The sequence below is a fragment of the Eublepharis macularius genome, chromosome 4, assembly GCF_028583425.1.
Source record: "Eublepharis macularius isolate TG4126 chromosome 4, MPM_Emac_v1.0, whole genome shotgun sequence".
Taxonomy (NCBI): Eukaryota; Metazoa; Chordata; class Lepidosauria; order Squamata; family Eublepharidae; genus Eublepharis; species Eublepharis macularius.
In genome coordinates, this window is record NC_072793.1 from 65,728,627 (window position 1) to 65,750,761 (window position 22,135).

General features: G+C 42.3%; 1 protein-coding gene across 2 annotated transcripts in view; it reads right to left on the minus strand.

Annotated features, from left to right (window-relative positions):
- The window catches only part of SH3RF2 (SH3 domain containing ring finger 2), a 127,662-nt gene that overhangs the window by 60,053 nt on the left and 45,474 nt on the right, over positions 1–22,135 (minus strand). For both annotated transcript variants that reach the window (XM_054977232.1, XM_054977231.1), the window contains exon 3: positions 6,519–6,788. In XM_054977232.1, the coding sequence (XP_054833207.1) occupies positions 6,519–6,788 (270 nt within the window). The remainder of the gene's footprint in view (positions 1–6,518; positions 6,789–22,135) is intronic.

Consider the following 22,135-nt stretch of genomic DNA (forward strand, 5'->3'; position numbering starts at 1 on the left):
TGTGGAACAAACATTTCGTAAACAACCTGTACAGCAGCCTCCTTATTTTTAATAGAGCTAGTAGACATTATTTTGTACAAAAATTATTTTAGATTCAGAGACACTTTCTATTACCAGGGGGGAGGCAGTCCCTTTGCCTCATTGGTTGCCAACTTGTTCATGCGAACTTTGGAAAATACATTAAAATGCCACCTGGTACAAAACCCCTTTTATAATGATATTGTCCTATTCAAATGGTTTATTGATGATGTGTTTGTAATATTTAGAAACAAAGACAGGTTGGGTGATTTTTTTTAATTGGTTGAACAAAATACATGTTTGAGTTCTACCAGGATGGCAGGTCCATTCCATTTCTGGACATGGTGTACAAGGATTCATATAATAAGTTGGGGGGTGAGGTTGCTTAGAAAACCTACTGATAAGAATTTGTTCCTCCACTTTAGGTCTTTTCACCTACCACACATCAGATATAATCTCTCTTATGGACAATTTTTAAGAGTTAAGAGGAATTCCACATTACAACAGGATTTTGCCAGGGAGAGTGTTGTGTGTGTGTTATGTGCTGTCAAGTCGTCTCTGACCTACGGTGACCCTATAAATGGAAGACCTCCAAAACATTCTATGTTTAACAGACTTGCTCAGATCCTGCAAACGGGAGGCTGTGGCTTCTTTTATTGAGCCAAGCCATCTCATTTTAGGTCTTCCTCTTTTCCTGCTGCCTTCCACTTTTCCTAACATTATTGACTTTTCCAGAGAATCTTCTCATGATGTGGCCAAAGTATGATAGCTTTAGTCTTGAGTGCAACATTGGAAAGACAATTTATACAGAGGTGATACCCCAGTGGTGCTGAATGCTAAAAATAGAGCCCGAACTGTTGAAAGATCTAGTTTACTTGACGAGCGCAAGGAGAAAATCAGCCTAAGTAGTAATAGGATCTCACGGGCTATGCAATATACCATGTTAGCTAACCCAATTAAGAGTATCATTAATAAGTACTGGTTTCTGGTTTCCTCTATACCGGGATGTGAGAATAGTCTCCAGACTGGGTTCTGGAGAACTAAAAATATTCAAAACATAATAATCCATTCTGATTTTTGACAGGACTTTTAACCTAGGACGAATGTGACAAGACAATTTAGATGTGGAGGATGTTAGTGTGTACATTAGCCTTAGAAAATAAGGAATTTCAACATCCTGTAACTTCAACATTAATTAAGATTCAGCATTTTTCCAACTGTAGTACAGTTTATGCTATCTTATATTCATGCAAAATGTGGCATATTGGTATCAGTACCCGGTCTATTAAATTACGTATATTAGAGCATTATATTAGAGCATATACTCAGGACTAGAAACAGTTTTGGAGACTCCTATGGTAGTCCATTATAAAGAGAGTTGCCTGGAACCCCTTCCCCAGAGTCTGGACATGGACTTTATGTGTGAATGGGGCTTAACTTGGTACTGAGGCTAATATGATACATAAAGAAGGGAACGTCATGGGACTGCCAGGACAACCCCCTGATCAGCACCCACAAGCCACCCTCTCTGCAAACACTCTGGAGTAGCCACACTGCACCCAGATAAATGGACCTGCTTGCCAAGATGCTAGCCCCTGCTACAATCCCTGCAGGAACCAGGACTAGCAGTGAGAGATAAAGAAGCCATGTCCCAGAAACAGTTTTAAAAGGACAACTATGCAACTATATTGCATAGCCAGCCAGTGCTGCTGTCACGAACTGTTTACACGTTGCACCTTTGATGTGCAGATACCCGAAGCGAAGACCGGGAAGCGGGGCATCTCAAACTCTGGGAATTCCACATCAAGACAATTGCTTCCAACTATCAAAACAACGGACTGCAATAAAATGCAGATGGTTCCCCATTTATCCTTCCTTTATATCTTTTCTTCTCTGTGGAAGTGTCACAACGTACCATCAATAAACTCAATCACTTCCTTCCCGCTTCCCCCCCCTCCCTCCTGTTCTCTTGAAGTGTCACAAAGAAAAACATTAGATTCCAAATTATCCATCCCGGATATTTTGCGTCCTGTTAAACTGACACATTGCTTTTGTTAAATTTTCTGAGGACCATCAATGGGGTATAGATCATTTCACTGGTCTTGCCACAGGATAGGAATTGGCTATATAAGGGAGATGCTCTGACCCCTTGGAGCCCCTCCCTTACCCATCTCTCCCTCCATCTCACTCCTACTCTGCTCTACTTAGTGTAGTGCTGGCCATTACACTAAGCATCCTTGCTGCTGAATCTTGCTTCTTAACGGACAGGTGTGTATCGCCCTAACATCGACCTTCCTGCTAATGCGATAGTCTCTATACCTTTCTACTTTTTATTTCCTAGTCTTGTAGTGAATGTGTGTATGTTTCTTGTACTCTGTATACTCAAGATTATTGAGTAAAAGCTTTGATTCACTGAAGTATTAGTATCCTCTCTTATTGGGCGGAATCCAGGATTTCTGACCCTGGTATACACAGGTTATGATCCCTTAATATAAGCCTGCTGTCTATTAATTTTCCATTCTTGAGGCAGTTTGGCTAACGAGAGAGAGGACATTGTCCAGAAAATATGCGTTTTTCTGTTTTTCAGAGATTTATTCCATACCGTTATAATGTGACTGATGCAACAAAAAGACTTTTACATATATAAATTGAGGGCCTTGGCACCTCATGGATTAAATTCAAATTTTGAGCTTGCTTGTTTTTAAATAAATTTTATAAATTATATATTAGTCTGTGCTGCTGTTCCTGTAAATGGTCCTGTTGAACACTGTTCCATTAACTCCATGCAGCTGTGATAGTTTCTTTTGGCTTGAGATTTATTAAGCTCTCTGGTGTAGGTAATCATTAACCTATTGTTGCCAGAAGGAAATCCTGGAGGACGTTGTGCCTGAGTAAAATGGTGTAATGGTTTATATGGTTTAGGAGTATAATTGAATTGGAGTTGGTGAGTATAATTTACCAGTATAAAATTTTACAATGGATTATACACTGCACGAAGTTCATGTTTGTAAAGGTATTATTTGTATTTCTAGATCCAAAGGAGTGTTTCTAGGTATTGTTGTGCCTTTGTCTTATGTGGAAACCATGGTTTTGATAAAAGCTTAGCTGAAACGAGGAGTAACCTGGGGCTACTGCAACAGAAGTTCAAAATAGAAGGCACATTCTCTTGAAGTTGGAATTTAATATTTGAAAGCTATCTGCTATCAACAATATAGACTTTACTTTTCATTGTGGTTGGCTATTGTAAGATTGGATGTAAGAGTACCTTATATTTAATTGTTAATATTTTGTAAATGTGTTTATAATAACTATATTTCATTGTTTATAAAAGATTATAATATAAAGTATCTTGTTTAAATATCGGTACTCCTTAGCCTGTTTTCACAATGGTTTGTTTATATTGCTATTACTACGCTGTGTATCCTTCTTGTTATTGCCATAGGAAAAACTAATGGCAATCCTGTTAATTATACTTAATATAAGTGCTGAGACAAATGGAAAATATCTAGAGGATTTATGCAGAGTATAGAATGTGGTTCTCAAACATTAGCAATGGAAGCTTTGAGTAAAAAATATTCAGACCTTCAAGCTCTCTCTACCACTTGCCACACACCACAAGTCCCTTTCCAAAGCATGTGCAGCTTCACACAAATATATCCTCTAAACAAAACAGTGAGACCCTTACCAGCTGCACTTTCAAAACAAGTTTCAGAACAAAGTATTGTCTGTCCATGGCTTCCAAGGTCAGGCCTCAAAGAGTAGTTGATTATCTAGGGCCTGTGTTCCCAATGTGGTACCTGTGGGTGCCATGACACCCAATGACACCTTTCCTGGCACTCATAAGATGTTTTTAGAAAGTGGGTGGGGTTAGCAGAAGGATCTTTATTGTATGACTGAAGGTAAGCCATATTTATTCAATTTTTTAAAAGTGTATGTTAATTTAAAAAGGCATCTTTCTGCCTGAAATGATGAAAAGTTACTATTAGGGTTATGCATGACCTCACTCCCTGATATTTTGTGGTTGGCTCCACTTCTTGTTGCAGACATTTTGTGGTTGGCTCTCCCTCCTTCAGAAGCCATTTTGTAGTTGCACCCACCATGCTAAGTCAGAATTCCAAAGGTGCACACAGGCTCAGAAAGGCTGGAGCCCCCTGTTCTAGGACCCCGGCTCAAAAGGTCCTCTGGACCCAATTTATGTTCATTTTCATACTTCGACTGAAAGAGGTTTTGGACCAAACACAGCAAGAAATGTCCTTACTTGTTAATAACTTTTAGATAGAGGCCAGATAAATGGGACCTGGAATGAGCTGTCCATAGAAGTTCACTGGTCTATTTCTGTTCAATTTAAAACTAACATTGGCTATAATTGTCTATGGATGCAGAGTGCAATCTCCTTCTCTGTGCTGAAATCCTTTGCATTGGAAAATAGAGTAGAAGCTGGTTTAATTTTAAACTGGAAGCGACTACAATGACTACATTAAGACTGTTCCGGTGAAGTGGCTGTGTTACCTTCTTGAATAAATGCTGATCTTTAAGATGCCACTGGATTTTCTGTTTTGTTTTGAGTTGCAACTATACCTCCTTGGTGCCACTCATCCAATTAGAGTTCCTAGAGCTGAATACATTTTCTGGCAAGTGCTCTGAGACATTCAGAAAATTAGGTGATTATGGGCGTTAACAGGTCTATGAGCTTCTACCCTTTGAAAGGGAGAGAAACCAGCTCTATCTCCTTTCCCTGCAACAGATAGTCCCTGGCATATTTCTAGAAAACTCATACACTCTATTTTCACATTAGTCAGAGGAGCAAGAGAAGACTGTGCTCTGTTCTTAAAAAAGACTCTTGGGCACCCTGGAATACCCAGGGTCCCCAATCCCTAGTCTGAGAAACACTGATACAGAAGACAGATTGGCTGGTACAGAGAATAGTCTCCTCTAACACCATCCCAAGAAATTTCCTTTGTAACAATATTGGATTTCTTGCATGGAAAACACTTTTCAGTGCCTGAGATCATGGATAATGGGAACTATCACATGCCATGACGCTTTTCCAAAAATAGCTTAATATGAATTCACAGAGCTAATTCTGATCATGTATGAAATATAATAAACATGGAGCAATACAGTGATAGGATGGAGATCAGTTGGTGAAAGCTGTGATTTTATTTGGACTGTATAAACTAGAAATACAGGGTAAATTTTGATAAAAGCCTATATAAGGGACTTTTTTTTTAAGAAGGTGCCACACACCCTTAATTCATTTGTCAAATTTCTCTGTGGTCAGTGATTCCATATAGAAGGCAATTGGGCCCTCATGTTTGGCATCTCCAGAATGATTTTGTAACACACAGCCCCATAATTAAGGCATTTAAAATGGGGTAAATGTGCTCAAGGACACATAGATACTCAGGACTTTTTTTCTGGGAAAAGAGGTGGTGGAACTCAGTGGTGGAACTCAGGACCGCACAATGACATCACTTTGGGTCAGCTGGAACAAGGGAGGAGTTTTTTTAAGTTTAAATTGCCCTCAGCGAAAATGGTCACGTGGCCGGTGGCCCTGCCCTCTGATCTGCAGACAGAGGGGAGTTTAGATTGCTGCTTGGCACGGAGGGCAATCTAAACTGTCTGGAGATCAGGGGGCGGGGCCACCGGCCATGTGACCATTTTCAAGAGGTGCCAGAACTCCATTCCTCCATTCCTCCATGGAACTCCATCCAAAAGTGAATTTGGGGTGTGTGTGGAAGGTTGGTTGGTGACATTTTTGTGCATTGACAAATTCAGCATCAAGTTTTATGAGAAACCTTGCCTTTTGGCACTCCATCATAATTTATGCCAATGGGGAAGAAATAAAGTTATTCCTCTGAGATAGCTTCATTCAGAACTATTCATGAGTTGTACACAGCTTTGAAATCTTTGAATGAAGGGTTCTACATAGAGTCTTAAAGTTACTACAACAAGCAATGATAAAGATGCTTGAGGAACATATACAAACACAATATAGATGTTCACAGTCAGGATATATCAAAGCTATGGTGCAACACAGATATAGCAAGTGGTGCAGGCATAATGAATTTATGGAACCTACACAAGAGAAGCAGGGTCTGCGTGTATACGTATGGCACAGACTAGCCAAGATTCTTGCTGGCTTCTGCAATGCTACCTTGGATCCTGATCCCCAGTTCATCAGATTGGCAGCAAAACCAACTCTATGTTCTTTATGTACATTAAAACAGCACTATTTCATACTTTGGACGGAACTTTTCTCACGCTTGCTAAAAAAGCTGGCCACCACAGCCCTGTATCTTAGGTATCCATTATCTAAGGTATTCATCAAGTCTGCTTGAATGGTGGTGACTGAGCAAGCATGTGTGTTACCGGTCTATGATTTTGTAACCTTTTATTGACAAGAGACCAGCTATTGGACAGAATTAATTACTGTTTGGAAGCTAACTGGGCAGGCATAAATGTGGTCTTCATCCTTGTCTGTAAAATGCCAGGCTTACCTTATGAAAAGCCAGGCAGTCCATCTTATCATTTTTATTCCTGGATTTCAGATCAAAGTTATATAGTGCTCTGCATAGGGGTAGCAGCTGTGGCAACTGTTTGATAACCTGTACCGAATTTGTTGGAAAAACTCCGCTGATCCCATTGATCTCTCCTAGGTACCAGTTTTCATCCAGCTGACGGTGCAATATAATAATGTCACCTTTGTTGAACCTTAGTTCTCCAGGGTTATGTCCTCTATAGCTGTATAGGGCTTTAGCTCGAGGAACCTGCAAATGAAAGAAACGGAGAAGTGAGTTAGCTTATGACAAACTGATACAATGTTGAACAATGTGCGATCTGGGACAGTTTCCGTTGACTTCAAGATCAGGGCCAGAAGCTAAAACAATTTCTCAGGTTAGTCTCAGTGACCTCAAAATGACAGGCCCTGAAGTGGTAATTCCTGATTTATATCAGTGTCTTTTCAGAATCTAACTGCTATCAATAAGTAACTTATATATCCCCAAGTGATTTTGTGTGGCTGAAATTTCTCTTGTGAATGTCAAAGGAATCTAACAATATTTATGCTTTAACAAAACTGCATTGTTTGGATTTTTGCTGTTTAGCATTAGAATTAATAATAATTTGATAGTGCTTTATAAAAAGCTGTTGCATTCATCCTAACATAAACATATGAAGACAGCATTATAACCAGGGTTATGTAGATTGTACATAATTATTTTTATTTAGAAAACACACTGAATCAACTTCAATCAATGCACCAATTATACTCCTGCCTACAACAGAAGGGCTTGTCGTATGAAGTCAGGCAGGACATCTTATTCATGATAAGAATAACCTCCTATTTTGATAACTATAATGCTTTTTTATGTGGACTACCACTGGAGACAGTTTGGAGTTTCTTTGATTGGATCATATCCTTATTTTGTAAAGTTCTTTCTGCTTCTACTATTTGAGTTTTTCAAAGAATCTAACCAATAACTGGGTTGTGAAAGGTAAGGAAGAAGGGAAGAGAGAAAATATGGACTATGCATCAACTTGTAAAGTCAGAAGGGGTGCATTGAGTAAGGTGGGAGAGAACTTGTGCTGCAGGGGTGGATTGGGTGTTTATTTTACGAGGAGAAATCCTGGTGGGCTGTTGCCCTAAGCCCCACCCACCCCCACAGTGGAGCCAGAGATACAGTTGACAACTCTGGGTTAGGAAATTCCTTGAGATTTGAGGGTGGAGCCCAGGGAGGGAGTAGAGTTTGAGGAGGAACCTCAGTGGAATATAATGCCATAGAGTCCACCTTCTAAAGCAGCTTTCCCCCTCCAAGGTAACAGGTCTCTGTTGTCTGGAGATCATTTGTAATTCTGGGAGAACTCCAGTCCCCACTTGAAGGTTAGCAGCACCCATAGCTGGAGAGGAGGCATACAGGTTCAACTGGCATATGTCAAAGCTGGCAGTCCCTATTCTTCTCCTCATGTAGGCCAATGAAGAGGAGCATGAACACAGCAGTGCCTGGATACAGCAGTACCCGTGTTCTCTTCTTGTGATCCCACCATGCTTGAGAGCCAGTGAAGCTTTGCCCTGTGTTGGCACGGTGCAGCTGGTGAGGACGTTGTGCTGGTTTAGAAACCTTGATCACTGGAAATAATACTTTCAGAAGTTGCATTGCCACACCTTTCTGTAAGTGAAATCTGATGGTGAATTAAGATGGTGAGATTTGTACGCAGTCATAGATTTTGCAGTTCTATTTGTTTTGTGCATATTTCTTGTTTCAGACATGCCCCATAGAAGTTAGGGACATCTGATAATTAAGAGTTTGTGTATTGCATTGTTCTTACATAGCCCCTGTATGTACTGACTTCCTCATCTAGTTCTCCGGAATTGTAGCTCTGTGCCTATTCCCCTGCAAAACTCCCGTTTCCCTTGAAGTGAATGGCAGCTCCCCATATGTGAATTCAAGTAATGTTTAGAATGGGGCAACAGCATACCAGCATGTCTGAGGGCCCATATTCCATATATTTGCTTACATTGTAACAGTGCAAGAAGTGACCAGTACTGCTATAGCTGGAAAAGAGCATTATACTTGCTAAGTAAGACAGGGTCAACCAGATGTGTTGTTTCCCCAGAAAAACAAAACAAAACGTCACTGTCACAGGAGGTATGAGTTTGCCTTCATACTCATGGTATTAATTATTGAGTCAGCACCATGACTTAACAGGGAGAGGCTGTAATGCTGCTAATGGTATCCTTCTCAGGTCTGGATCCAAACCTACATATTGCAGTTAATTTTTTTTATATATTGGACCATGGTATGCTTTACATGTTATGATAATATTATTCACTGTGAAATCAGAGTGGAAAAATGTCTTTAATGAAATCAGGAGAGTTGAGGGATCTGCCTTTTCAAATATATATATTTGAACCAGTCCTCAAAGATTATTCAGCTGAAACATCCATTTTACTGACTTGAATCCTATTTTATCCACTCCAGAAACCTCCAATTTAATATACAACAAACCAGATCATTTAGTTTGCTGGAGCAAATCTGGAACCTTCCTTGGATTTGCTGCCCTTTTGCATCCACAAACTCAGAGCAGCTATGGAGTCACCTCCCCTCCAAGCAAGTGAGATAAGCAGAAGGGTGCTACTCACAGCATGTCCCAACCACAGAGGGCCTCCTGACCAACGCATCAAGCATGCAGAAGGAATAGCTGCATCACTTCAGAAACTGAGGTTACTGATGCCAGCAAGTAGTTTAATGATATCAGCTGGTGCAAATGCTGGTCAGCACACGAATCCTTCTGATACTCCTCGTGAAAGTAAATGGATGTGAATCTTCACTCACATGCATACACAGGGCATGCTAAACGTATCATTAAATTGCCGGCAGAAATAATAATCAGTGACAAGGCTGAAAGCACTACACTGAAGTGCTATCCACAACATACCACTTTTTTAAAAAAATAGATGGGCATAAAAATGGTTAGACAATGGTGGATTAGTCTACTGAGAGCTAGCAGCTGGATAGAAATTTCATAGAGTAAGGCAGTTGTAATGTTTTGCATATAATTATGTTTGACTAACGTGGGGTTTTAAAATTGTTGCTGTGAGTTTAAATGTAGACCTCTGAGGAAAGAAGGAGGGGGGCTGGATGTAGGGTTGCCAGCTCCAGATTTGGGGGGTGGAGCCTGGACAGGATGGTTTTGGAGGAAAGACCTCATCAGGTATAAATGCCACCCTCCAAAGCAGCCATTTTCTCCAGGAAAATAGGTTCAGGTGGGTAGTGGTGTTGGTCTGTAGTAGAAGAGCAAGATTTGGGTCCAGTTATAAATAAATTCTACTTTTGTTTAAGAAAAAAATTCTTTTTTTTAACCTCACAATCACCCTTACATGCTGATCTTTCTGCCAGGCTACCACCTCTAACAAGCTTTCCTATATATTACCAGTAAAACTGAGGAGGTCTAAGGCCAAAGCCTTTGGTAGCACTTTCCACGGTCATAGATGCAGAGGAGTTAGTCTGTAGTAGACGTGGGCATGATCTGAATTACGATTTCAAAAAAACCCCGATTTTGGCATTTGCGCCATCGTGACTCAGCTAATCGGTTCCATCCACGGCAACCGATCCAGCAGTCGGGGGTTTGCTTGTTCGGGACTTGATCAGATATATTGGTTTCTGTTCGGAATTGCAGACACTCTTGCGCCAGTAATTTATTCCTGGGGCAACGGAGCCAGGGGAATGAGCTGTGTTTGCCCTCCTTCTGTCGCCCTCGAAACACGAATGGAAGCCCAGCTTTCCTTGATTAGCAGGCTTCCTTCCAACCACGGAGCAGCAACCCAGGGGAGGGAGGGGGAAGGGGGTGTTCTGAAGCCATGGGCACAAAGGAAAGGCAAAAGGCAACACGGGAGGCTGGGAGGCCGCCCGCACCATTCGTCTTTCCCCAGGACAAGGGGCGCGCGGGCAAGCCACCCGCCCCTTGTCTTGAGGGGCAAGTGAACGGCACGGGCAGCCGCTGAGCCACTCACACTGCTGCCAGCTCTGCAGCGCACTGGGACAGCCGGCATGCTGTGTGGGCGGGGGGGGGGGAGACCCAGGAGCGCGCGCACGCGCACAAGAGCCTGACTACAGTTGCCCTGGGCGCTGGCAACCGTAGATCCGGCCCTGGGAATGTCTCCTCCCTGAGGGGAGGCGGCTCGTTGCCGGGTTAAAAACTCCCCCCCAAGTGTATGTGTGTGTGTGAATGTCCCCTCCCTCCTCCTGCCCGCCAGGCCTGGCAGCCGCTGCCACCAACCACCATTCCTTATATCGCTGGAAACAGTGGGGCGCCCTCCCACTTTGGCCTTCCCGATTCTGGATCAGAAATGGGACTTGATCGGTTAGAATCGGTGGCCTGGGTTCGGCAGCGGCCCAGATCCACGAACGGCTTAATCGGTATTTTTTTTTTTTGGATCGTGCCCATCTCTAGTCTGTAGTAGCAAAATGAAAAAGAGTCCAGTAGCACCTTTAAGACTAACCAACTTTATTGTAGCATAAGCTTTCGAGAATCACGGTTCTCTTCGTCAGATACATCTGATGAAGAGAACTGTGATTCTCGAAAGCTTATGCTACAATAAAGTTGGTTAGTCTTAATGGTGCTACTGGACTCTTTTTGATTTTGGTAGCACTGAAAACCTTTTGAGGGAGTCAGGGAGGCAGCAATATATAGGTCTCACACACAAAAAAAAAATGGAAGGTGTTCTGGGTAAACAGCTGAAGCTGTGTGTGAGTGGAATTAAAAAGCATGTTGGCACTCCTGAGGTACATATTTAAGGTATCACAAAGAAGAGCTGTATCTGAGATCCAAAGCCAAAGGTTTAACAAAAGGTTTAAGGTTAATACAAACAGGCAATCATTACAGGGTAGTATCAAAACTGAGAGCCAAGCTACAAGTGACGCCTGACACAGGTTGGACACTTGTCAGCTTCCCTCAAGTTTTGATGGGAAATGTAGGCATCCTGGTCTTGCAGCTGTAATGGACAGCCAAGCTGCAAGACTAGGATGCCTACATTTCCCATCAAAACTTGAGGTAAGCTGACAAGTGTCCAACCTGTGTAAGGCGCCACTTGTAGCTTGGCTCTAAGCAAATGGTTAAAGCAATGTATAACTAAATACCAGATTCGAGGAACAAACAAAAGGAGAGAGCTTTGGCCATCGTACTCTGCATATGAACATCTGGCTGGTTGTTGCTAGAGGTAGAATAATCGGCTAGAGAAACAACTGGTCTGACTAGCAAGACAGACCTTTAGGTAGAGACGGCCTGCTGGTTAGTAAATATTCTACAGCCCTGGTCTTCCTTATGTTGTCCCTCTACAGTCTTGCAATGAGGATATAAAGAAACAGCAACAATACTATGGTGGCTTTAAATTTATCCATCATTTTAAGGCCCTTTAAGGACTCAGAAGCAGGCCAGCCACTGGCTCCTTTTCAGTCTATGCCTGAAACTTCGGTATAAATGATAATAATCATCCTGCTTGTCTTCCAGGAGTGGCTTCTGGTATTAGACATTTTCTCTGAACTGGGCGCATGGTAGCTGCTCCTCTGTGGTATAATAAGGCATATATCCATCAGGTATAGAAGCTCTGTCCTACTTTGTATCTGGTCCTCCTGCTTTTGCAACAGTATTCCATTGGCAAATGCATCTCATTATAACTAGTACAGTATTGTTTATTGCTTATACAACACTCCTGCCTTGTGGAATACTCTACAGACTTCATCTGCATTGACTTCACAACCACCTCTGGGAGATAGACGACTTGTTATTCAACATAATGTGATTTCCCCGTTTTAAAAATGGGTGAATGAGGCTGAGAAATAACGCATAGCCAACTTCTAATGAGGTTAGGTAGTAAAAATGACATTTGGATCTAGCTTTCCCATGTCTTGTTCTCTAACTACTGAGTCATGCTTGTAACAACCTGTGTGCAGATCAACCCAAAGCAGAATTAAAGCACAGAGCACCCCTGTCCTTACATGGTGATCATCATTCTGATGTAGCTAGAGAAGCTGCTGTCCTAGCTTGCCCTATTCCACAAAGAGACTTGACACCCCGCCCCCCCCCCCCATACACACACCTGTGGGTTCCAAGTCCATCTATTATGCCCTTAGAAATTATTCTGAGCTCGGAAATGGAATAGACTAAATATATAGTCTGCACTATAAATGCCAAGCACCTCACCTCCTGCTTTAGTAGCCAGATTGATATTAACTATTTGTGCCAAAGAAAACAGATGCAAATAACTCCTGCTTTTTATAGCTTCATTTTAATTTCTAGTGCCCTTAAACTTAACGCTGGCCTTTCTTGAATTTTCCAACATGAAGAGAAATCCTATTTTTAGTACACAATGGCCGTTTCCACACACGTTGAATAATGCACTTTCAATGCACTTTAGTTATCCTTTAGAAGTGGATTTTTTGTTCCACACATGGAAAATCAGTTACAAATGTGCACTAAAGCGTATCGAAAGTGGATTATTCAACGTGTGTGGAAACGGCCAATATTTGACAGGGAAGCTCCATTACACCATTTGGCCAGGGGTTCTTAAATCTACTACTCCCCACTCCAGTACACAACATTATAACTGAACTCCTCCAATCTATTTTGTAATTATTTATATTTCACTGTGGTTTTCCTGGGGAAAGTCCTTTTTAAATATTGCACCTCACTAGACACTCTCCCTGTATTGTTACTTTCACACATTCCCTATTACACCGGGGATACCCCTGGGAATAATGTTCTGAAATAGTAGTTTAGCTTGGATGTAAAATCCATCCAACTGTGATTGTGAACTAAGGTGTGAAGTAACATGGCAGAGACAAGATGGTCTGTCTTTTTAAAAAACCTGTCGTTGTATGTTAAGGTATCTATGGAACGGCCTGCCTGAGGAGGTCAGGAGAGCTCCTATCCAGGCAAACAATGCAAAACTGAATCATTCAAAAGGGCTTTTTATTCAGATAGGAGGGCTGTGTTATAAGGAGGTGGTCTCAAAGAGATGCTTCACTAATGAGATAGGGACCATCGACTTCATCATCGCTATGTTGCCTTTACGCCCTCATGGTTCCAGTTGATCCCAGGGAGACTGTAAAAACTATGAGAACAAGGTGCCTGGAGGCAGTTTTAGGATGGATAAGTGCTAATAAGATGAAATTTAATCCTGAAAAAAAAAAGTATTACTGGTGGGCAGAAGGGTTGACTCAGGAATTAAGGTGTCTTCTGCTCTGGATGGGGTTGCACTCCCCTTGAAGGAGCAGGTCTGTAACTGGGGGGTGCTGCTGGACATGGGCATACTGCAGATAGTGGTGGTGTCCAGGGATGTCTGTAAAGAGTTTGAATTGATTAATCAGCTGCAGCCTTTCCTGGAAAAAAAAATCTAGCTACGGTGGTGCATGCTCTGGCAACATCTAGATTAGACTACTGCTGTGCTTTTCTGTGTGGGGCTGCGAGTGTTTGGAAGCTTCAACTGAGCAACCTGCAGCCAGGATGTTGATTGTATTGCATTATACAGACCATATCACTCCATTCTTTGTACATCTACACTGGCTTCTAATTTGTTTCCGGACCCATTTCAAGGTGCTGGTTTGACCTTCAAAGTCCTGTACAGTTTGGGACCAGCATAATTTAAGGGCCACCTACTCCAGTCCTATATGAACCCATGTGACTGCTAGAGCCATACTCTGCGGCACTGTTGTGGGTGCTCCTGCTTTCTGAGTTTAAGACAGGGTGTAATATGAGAGAACGCCTTCTTGGTTGTGGCACCAAAATTATGGAATTCCCTCCCCAGGTATATTTGTCTGTCCCCTTCTATCACTGTCTGACAATAGGTGAAGGTTTTTGTTTTGTCTGGTATTCCCTCAATGATTCCTCCTTCCTGTGGTACGTTTTATTTTGCTGTTTTGTGTGAGTGTGTATATATGTACATTGAACTCTGGTTTTTAATTAGTTTTATGAAATATTTTTATTATGCTATTTTAACTCTTAGACAACTTGGTGGCCTTAATTGGGCAGAAGGTAGGATGTAAATGTTATGAACAAACAAACAAACTGCCATGTAGATCAGGAGGCTGCAGCAAGGAGGGGAAAGGGGGCAAAATGGCTGCTTTCCTCCTCTTCCCTAAGCAGAACTCATCTGATGGAATATGTGGGATGGGTGATTTCACCTGTGTTCCTATTAGCCCACAAAGGTCCTGCAACCCCAGGAATAAAATCTCCCCAAATCAGAAAGAACTACTGGGGGCAGGGGGGTGGGGAGACAGACATAGGAAAGATCTGTGACCACCAGCCTTCTATTGATGGATTGGTGGATCCAACCCATTAACTGGATTATTAAAATGGATCCCTGATACATTTTCTTAGCAACCCATTTGGGGAACCATTATCCTTAGGTGGTATATAACAGAACCAAAAACAGTTTTAAAAGGGGCCATGGTTAGCCATGCTCTGTTTAGATTTCTGCAATACATTGATGATTCAGAGACATAAATTCATTCAAAATATGGACATAACTGCTGGTTTGTGTAAATAATAGGAAATGTATCTTATCAGACCTGAAAGAAAAATTCTATAGCTGTCTGTTCATTTCCAAGCACAACAAGCAGTACTGTTTCTTACCTTTAGAGTCCTAAATAGTCTGGGACCAGGGTACCTAAAGGACTATCTGATCCCATATAAGCCCATTGCTGAATGTTGTTTTTTTTTAAAAAGTGTTCCTCAATTTTACAATTTCCCCCTTTGTACTGATTGCATTTGATTTATTACTGGTTTTAAACATATGCTCTGTTTTATGTAGTGAACTTGTTTAGTTGAGTGTTATTTACTATCCTCGTTTTAACTGAATGCTTCCCTGGGAACAATCTGTTGAGTGTGTGACACAGAAGTAATAGTATCCTATAAATATAAAATATATTTGAAAAGAGTGCCTTTTAAAATCTTCGCTCCACTGATTAAATATTGCCCCCACCAATTAAAATGGCTCCTGAATGATCAACCATTTAAAGCATTAGCTTGTTTAGTTAAAAAACTTGCATGTTCTTCAGGTTCCTGTGGAGAATGTTCAGAAGGGACTGGCAGCCTGCAAGGAATGGCTGCCTTTGCCTGGGACAGCACCTGAGCTCCCAGGTGTGCTCTTCGCTGCTCAGGCAGGAGTACAGGAAATTGCAGTAAGATGAGGTCATATTTATCACCACTTACAAAGATACCTGGGTATGTGTGTGTGAAATGGCAACTACTATTGAAAATGTTTGATGGTGCTGAATCAAACTGAATCTTTAAAAAATTCTGACTATTTTCAGTATTACTAAGCTGCTCACACAATGATTCACTGCTTTCTAATTGCTCTCCCACCGTACAGCACCAGCACACTGTCAAAACTGAAGTTGAGTGCCATTTTAAAATTTAAAAAAAACTGAAGTGTCATCCTAAACAGATCTATACCCTTCTTAGTTCACTGAGCTCAACAGAAGGGCATAACTGCTCCGGATGGCACTGCAATTCTTGAAAAAACATAGCATTGTGCTGAATCAAAATCTAACAGGCTTAGCAAGTTTGCAAGTTTTGTAACAGTTTCACTTCTTTCTTTCTTTCAGTACTATGAGCCACACAAACTGAGTGGCTTCTGGTTTTGCCAGAAGTGGCATCATGCTGTCACAATTGGCCACCCCCATGTCCCTGACTCCCAGCCTCAGTCTCACTGGTTTCCAGGTCCAGCCTAACAACCCTACCCTCATGTCATTCTTCAGCAGGCAGGACTCCCACCTCCCACCCCCACAATCCTTGCTACTGCTAGGTGGAGCAGCAGGAGCAAAATGAGTGAAAAATAGGACTATTGCTGCAACGTCAACATGCCTTGCCCCCCAAAGATCCTAGGGGTTGCAGGCAGATGGCCGGCAATTCTATTCCTGAGGCTTCATTATCCCCCAGGAGTGATGTCTCATGGAGATTAGTGGGCTGCAGAAAAAAGTGGGAAGAAAGGAAAGTTCCATTCTGCACCCGGATCCAACTCTAATTTGAAATCCAACTATCCAAATATGCTGGTAGTCATATGAGGAGGGGTCACCTCCTTCAGTTCCTGATGCCTGCTTGATTAGAGTCTCTAAGGCCCATGGGGGATATGTACAATCATTGAGGAAGATTACCCTTCCATTTGTCACATAGGGCAGACTGTGATGGAGATCCAAGTCTGTTATAGAACAACAAGGTAAACAAATAGCAAACATGTGGTTGTACTGGCACTTCTTGTGTTGCCTTTGTTATGTAGATAACTGAGGGAATAAGAATGACCCATGATGGCTAATTTAGGACAGATTTTAGCTTTGTTTGCCCTGGCATAAACCCACAGGCCACTTGCCCATCAGATGTATGCCAGCATACAAGTAACCAGCCTGGTTTCTGCTCTGCCATTAATCGGTCAACTGTTAGATAAACACAGATATGCAACCAATACATAACATCTGCCCTGCAGATGGGTACAACTGTAGTGCCAGCCTCTGTACCATGCCAACAGCATTCATACCAAGTTTTCCTATGCCAAATAATTCCACAATGAGGAGCCATGGTTGATTCCTACAGAGAAAGCTACAGCAAGCCTGTTTGGAAATCTAACTCTCGCACTATGCAGGGACTCTATACATTAATGAATATTATGCATGTGCAATTGTTTATCTCCAGGATTTTCCTGATTATGACAGTGTAAAACCCAACAACATGAGGATGCCCTGCATAATCCCTGGAACATAAGGCCTGGCTCTGCTGTTATCAATGGTGACAGAATGAACTCTGCGAATCCTCCAATATCATGAGCTCTGGTACTAGAAACAAGTTCTGTGGATGAGTCCTGTCCTGCATCCAGTAAAGACCAGCTGACTCATGAGTCTCCTTTCCATTTTCTTCTTTGTAGGACCTGCAGTGGATGACAAATTCTGACATAGTACCAACATGTCCAAAGCTGCTAGAGAACTGAAAAATGGCCTCGTATAAACTTGCAACTTTATATCAATTCTCAGTTACATACAAGCAAATCAACATACTAATGGAAACAATTTCTATTTTTGCAAGTTATACCATGCCAAGAATTTTTTCTACTGCTGACAAGTATTAGAAAGAGCCAGTGTGGTGTAGTTATTAAGCGTGTCGGACTGGGATTTAGGAGACCCAGGTTTGAATCTCTACTCTGCCATGAAAGCTTGCTGGGCAACACTCACCTTAATAATGATCTTCACGTGCACTCCCAATCCCAGCATGATGACATCACTTCCAGAAGTGACATCATTGTGCCAGGATGCACAGGCCTGGGTCTGCCTCCTCCCTCCATAGTGGCTTGCTCCAGCCTGGCTGCCGCAGCTGCCCCACTGTCCATGTTTGGAGCACCATGAGAGCGAGAGGAAGCTTGTGAGCCATTTGGGCAAGAGCAACATGTCACCTGGCAGCAAGAGGTGACATGTTGCAACATGCAGATAGTTTACCCAGAGCCCTCCACAGTGGGGGCAGCACCACTGAGGGGAAAAGGTGGGCTGGGCCCAGCACTGGACTCATGGCCATGGTGCAGGCACCCCTTGATGGGGAGTACAGAGACAAGGGCGCTGTAGGCCTGGGCTTGTAAGCAGTGCCAGCCCCCAGGCCAAGTCCTGCCTGTTCCGTGGTAGCAAGTGGGCTAGCTTCCTGCATACTGTGGTGCTTCCTTTCCTTTCCTTTCCTTTCCTTGCCTTGCCTTGCCTTGCCTTGCCTTGCCTTGCCTTGCCTTGCCTTGCCTTGCCTTGCCTTGCCTTTCATTCTCCTCCCTGCCCTTCAGTATTTTCAGTACGTTTCCCATGGACAGTCCAGCAAACTACTGCACTGTCTGGGTGAAAACTGGACACCTGGCAACCTTACTTCACTGAGGTATAATGCCATACAGTCTATACCATGCAAAACAGCCATTTCTGCAGGGGAACTGATCTCTGTAGCCTGGAGATCAGCTGTAATTCTGGGAGATCTCCAGGCCCCACATGGAGGTTGACAAGTCTAACTGCTGGCCTGCTACTCACACATCTCTTCTGATGTCCACACTCACACCCTTCCACTGCTTGCTTGTGAGTGCTCTGTCACCTCTGCTCCCAGCCACACATGCTGCTGGAGAAGTGAATATGGGTAGTGCACAAGTCATCAGCATTCCTGGTGGCCATAGCAGCAACACTCTTAGCACTTGACACCCAGCACAGAGGCAAAGAAAGGACACACAGGCAGGTGGGTGGGAAGGCAAGAAGAGGAACCTAGTAGTGGGAATGGGGGGGGGGGAGGCCCTGAGTACTTTCCCTCCAGTCCCCCCAACTTGGAACATGCTGTGTCAGGTGGACATAAATGTAATAACAGAATAATAATAAAGAGGTGGATCTTTATGGATGAGTGGCTTGCTCATCCATAAAGTCATCTATTCAAGTCTAAAGTGGGAGGATGCAGGTCAAATTTTAAACAAAAATGGAGCACTCAGTCAGAACAGCTAAAAAAACCCACTGCATTCTAGTGCTGGAAACATTTTTTTTAATTAGCAGACTCGAACATCAGCATTTGAGTTGGGCTGGGAAGAAAATGAGGTACAGTGAGGTAAATTGGGGAGGGATGGTTTAATTTATCTTGTCAATGTATTCTTTAAAAAAAAAACCCTGTCCCTTGCCATCCCACTCTCTTTTACACCTGGATCCTTGCTTGTCCTCCTCTCTCAAGGCTAAAAGCAGCTTGGAGGAGGACAATTTTATCAGGAAAATGGCATGGTGAACTAACTGCCCTGCCATTGGCCATCCCCAGAGCTGGTTTGAAAGAACATTAAAGACATCAAGAGATCTTAGATGACTCCTCTCAGATGGATTTAATTTGGCAAGGCATTATAAATTATACGGAACAGATGTTGTTCGAACGACTTGCTTTTTTCTTGTTCTGTTTCATTTAGCGCAAAACACTTTTGCAAAAAAAAAAAAGTCATTTATGCCTTGCTTGGCTTGGGCTCTTGTTCATCACTCTGTTACCAACTGCAGTGCCCATTAAGACAGCATGGCAGGTGATGGCTATCACCAAGGGAAGGCAAGTGAGGCATTTGCCTCCACGCCTTAGTCTGCAGAGCCGCCTGCTGGAACACCAACATGTGCAAGATTTGTTCCTGTCCATAGCAGATGCCACTAATGAGCAAGCCGAGAGGAGCCACTGCACTTACATGTAACTAAAGGAATGCTTTTCCTTCAGCTAACAATATGATTGATATCAATACCACTTTGAAAAGGCAGACCTATCTGCACAATCCTCATTCCTGGCAAGTTCTGAGGCTACTTCTGGTGACTGGAGAACATCCCTGTCATATACATGTCTTCTGTCATTCTCCTCATTTGGACTTTCTTGAAGTATTAGCCAAGTGGCCAGGTGTCAGTATAAATGTCATATCTAAACCATTCTGATGATTGATTTCTCAGTTTGTATTAGTTATAATCATGATATTAAAGAATGGGGTGTTATTAGGTTCATTTCCGGATTGCTTGATATCTAAGGACACATTCTTAATGCGTAGGTCTTGGAGTGGCGTTGCAACAAGGGAGCCACACAGCAAGCCCAGCCTTATTGTTATTGCAGAAGGTAACCACAATTTGCTTACAGTAGCAACAGAACTGGGTTTGTTGGGCCAGCAGAGATGTTCTAAAGTTACTCCATATCCCCCAATGTAGGGTTGTCAACATTTAGGTGGGATATGGAGTTCTGGAATTACAACGGACCTCCATAGACTACAGTGATCCGTTCCCTTGCAGGAAATGGAAGCTTTGGAGGGTGGACTCTATGGTATTATATCCCTGTTGAGCTTCCTCTTCTCCCCAAACTTCACCCTCCCCAGATAACACCAACCAATCTCCAGGTATTTTCCAAGCCAGAGTTGGCAATCCTATCTCCATGAGAAATGAAATAGTTTGTGGCCTTCTTCCATTTCCTGCCATATTGAGCAGCAAAAGGCAAGTATTAGAACAGAGAGGTTCACTGCATTTCCATTGGCTTACTAATAGGAGGACCTGGACAAGGGTTGCCAGCTCTAGCTTGTGAAATTCCTGGAGATTTTGGAGATAGAACCAGTGGGGTTTGGGGAAAAGTGGAACCTTAAGAGGGTATCATACCATAGAGTTAATCTCCAAAGCAGCCATTTTCTCCAAGGGAACTGATCTGTATGGCCTGACAATCAGATGTAATTCCAGGAGATCTCCAGCTACCACCTGGAGGTTGGCAGCCCTAACCTGGACTAAAACTTTTTGGGGTAAGTACTATAGCTGTGTGCTCATGACAAATCTGTGTATATGGCTAATATTCAAAAGGAGGGGGGATATAGTGTGAGTGAACTGGCTTTGCTCCAGCTTATGACTGATTGCACTAACCTCACCCCCCTCTATATGCCACACCACAGGCTTGCCACACATAAGAACCATGCTGACATGGTGAACATGCACAGGCAGGGATCAAGGCCAGCATGCTCAAACCCGTATGTCCTCTATATGCATTGGCCCTGAACAGAAATACATCATGTGTACAGGGCTTATAAGATTACTTCCCTGACATAAGAGACAATGCTGACGTATTTAACCACATTTGATTCTGCTTATAAAGGAAACAGCCTGATAATTCAGCTTTTGAGAGATAACAAAACAGGCAAAACTTTTAAATGGAACTAGTAATATGTAAAATGATTTTGAGCTCTGGATATTAAATGGAATCAAACTATGAAGTAGTTTAATCCATAGCAACAACAGCAAAAAGTCCTTGTAAGTGCTGAGCTGAAGGAAGATTAACTTTTTTGGTTGTGTTCATCATGTCATGCAAAAAAGCTTGTATAAAACTGCAAAAGCAAGGGGCTGTTGCTAGCTTACCCCTCTGCTGTTTTGAAGGTTTAATCAAAATTTAGCTATCATCCTCTTATTCACAAACTATTGCTGAGATAACAAGACACTTCATTCCTTGCACACAGCTACAACTATTTCTGTCTGAGTTGATTCCTTTTTCCAACTTCAGACTTATTACCAGAACAGATCGTGTCAAATGTTTTCCTCAATTTTGGTATTATGCATTCTTTTCCTTCCAAATCCTACTGTGATGTTTCCAGTAAGTTGCATGCTGTTCATAAATAGATTGTGCAATGTTATAGGAGTTATTCAGAAGAATTTGAGACCAGGAACTGTTAGAGGGAAGACAAAGTGATTGTTTCTTATAACTGCCCAGGAAGACTAAATTCAGCCCACTGGCACTTTGCCATCCTTCTCAATGTTTAGAATTCAGTGATTCATTGCACCCTGTGGAACAAAGCTTAATTTATTAGACTTTTTGCCTACCCTTCTCACAAGCAGGCTCAGGGTGGGTCACAACAACAACAACAACAACAACAACAACAACAACAACAACAACAACAACAACATAATAATAATAATAATAATAATAAAAGTTTAAAAGATAACAATGCACAATAATAAGAGTAAAATAAAACAATCACAGTACAAAAGTTAAAACCTACAGTATCCAAGACGCGGCATTTGATATTTGCTTGAGACAGATGCTTCCACTGAGGAAAAGAGGCTTTGGGGGAGGGCTACCTGGAGTACAGAAA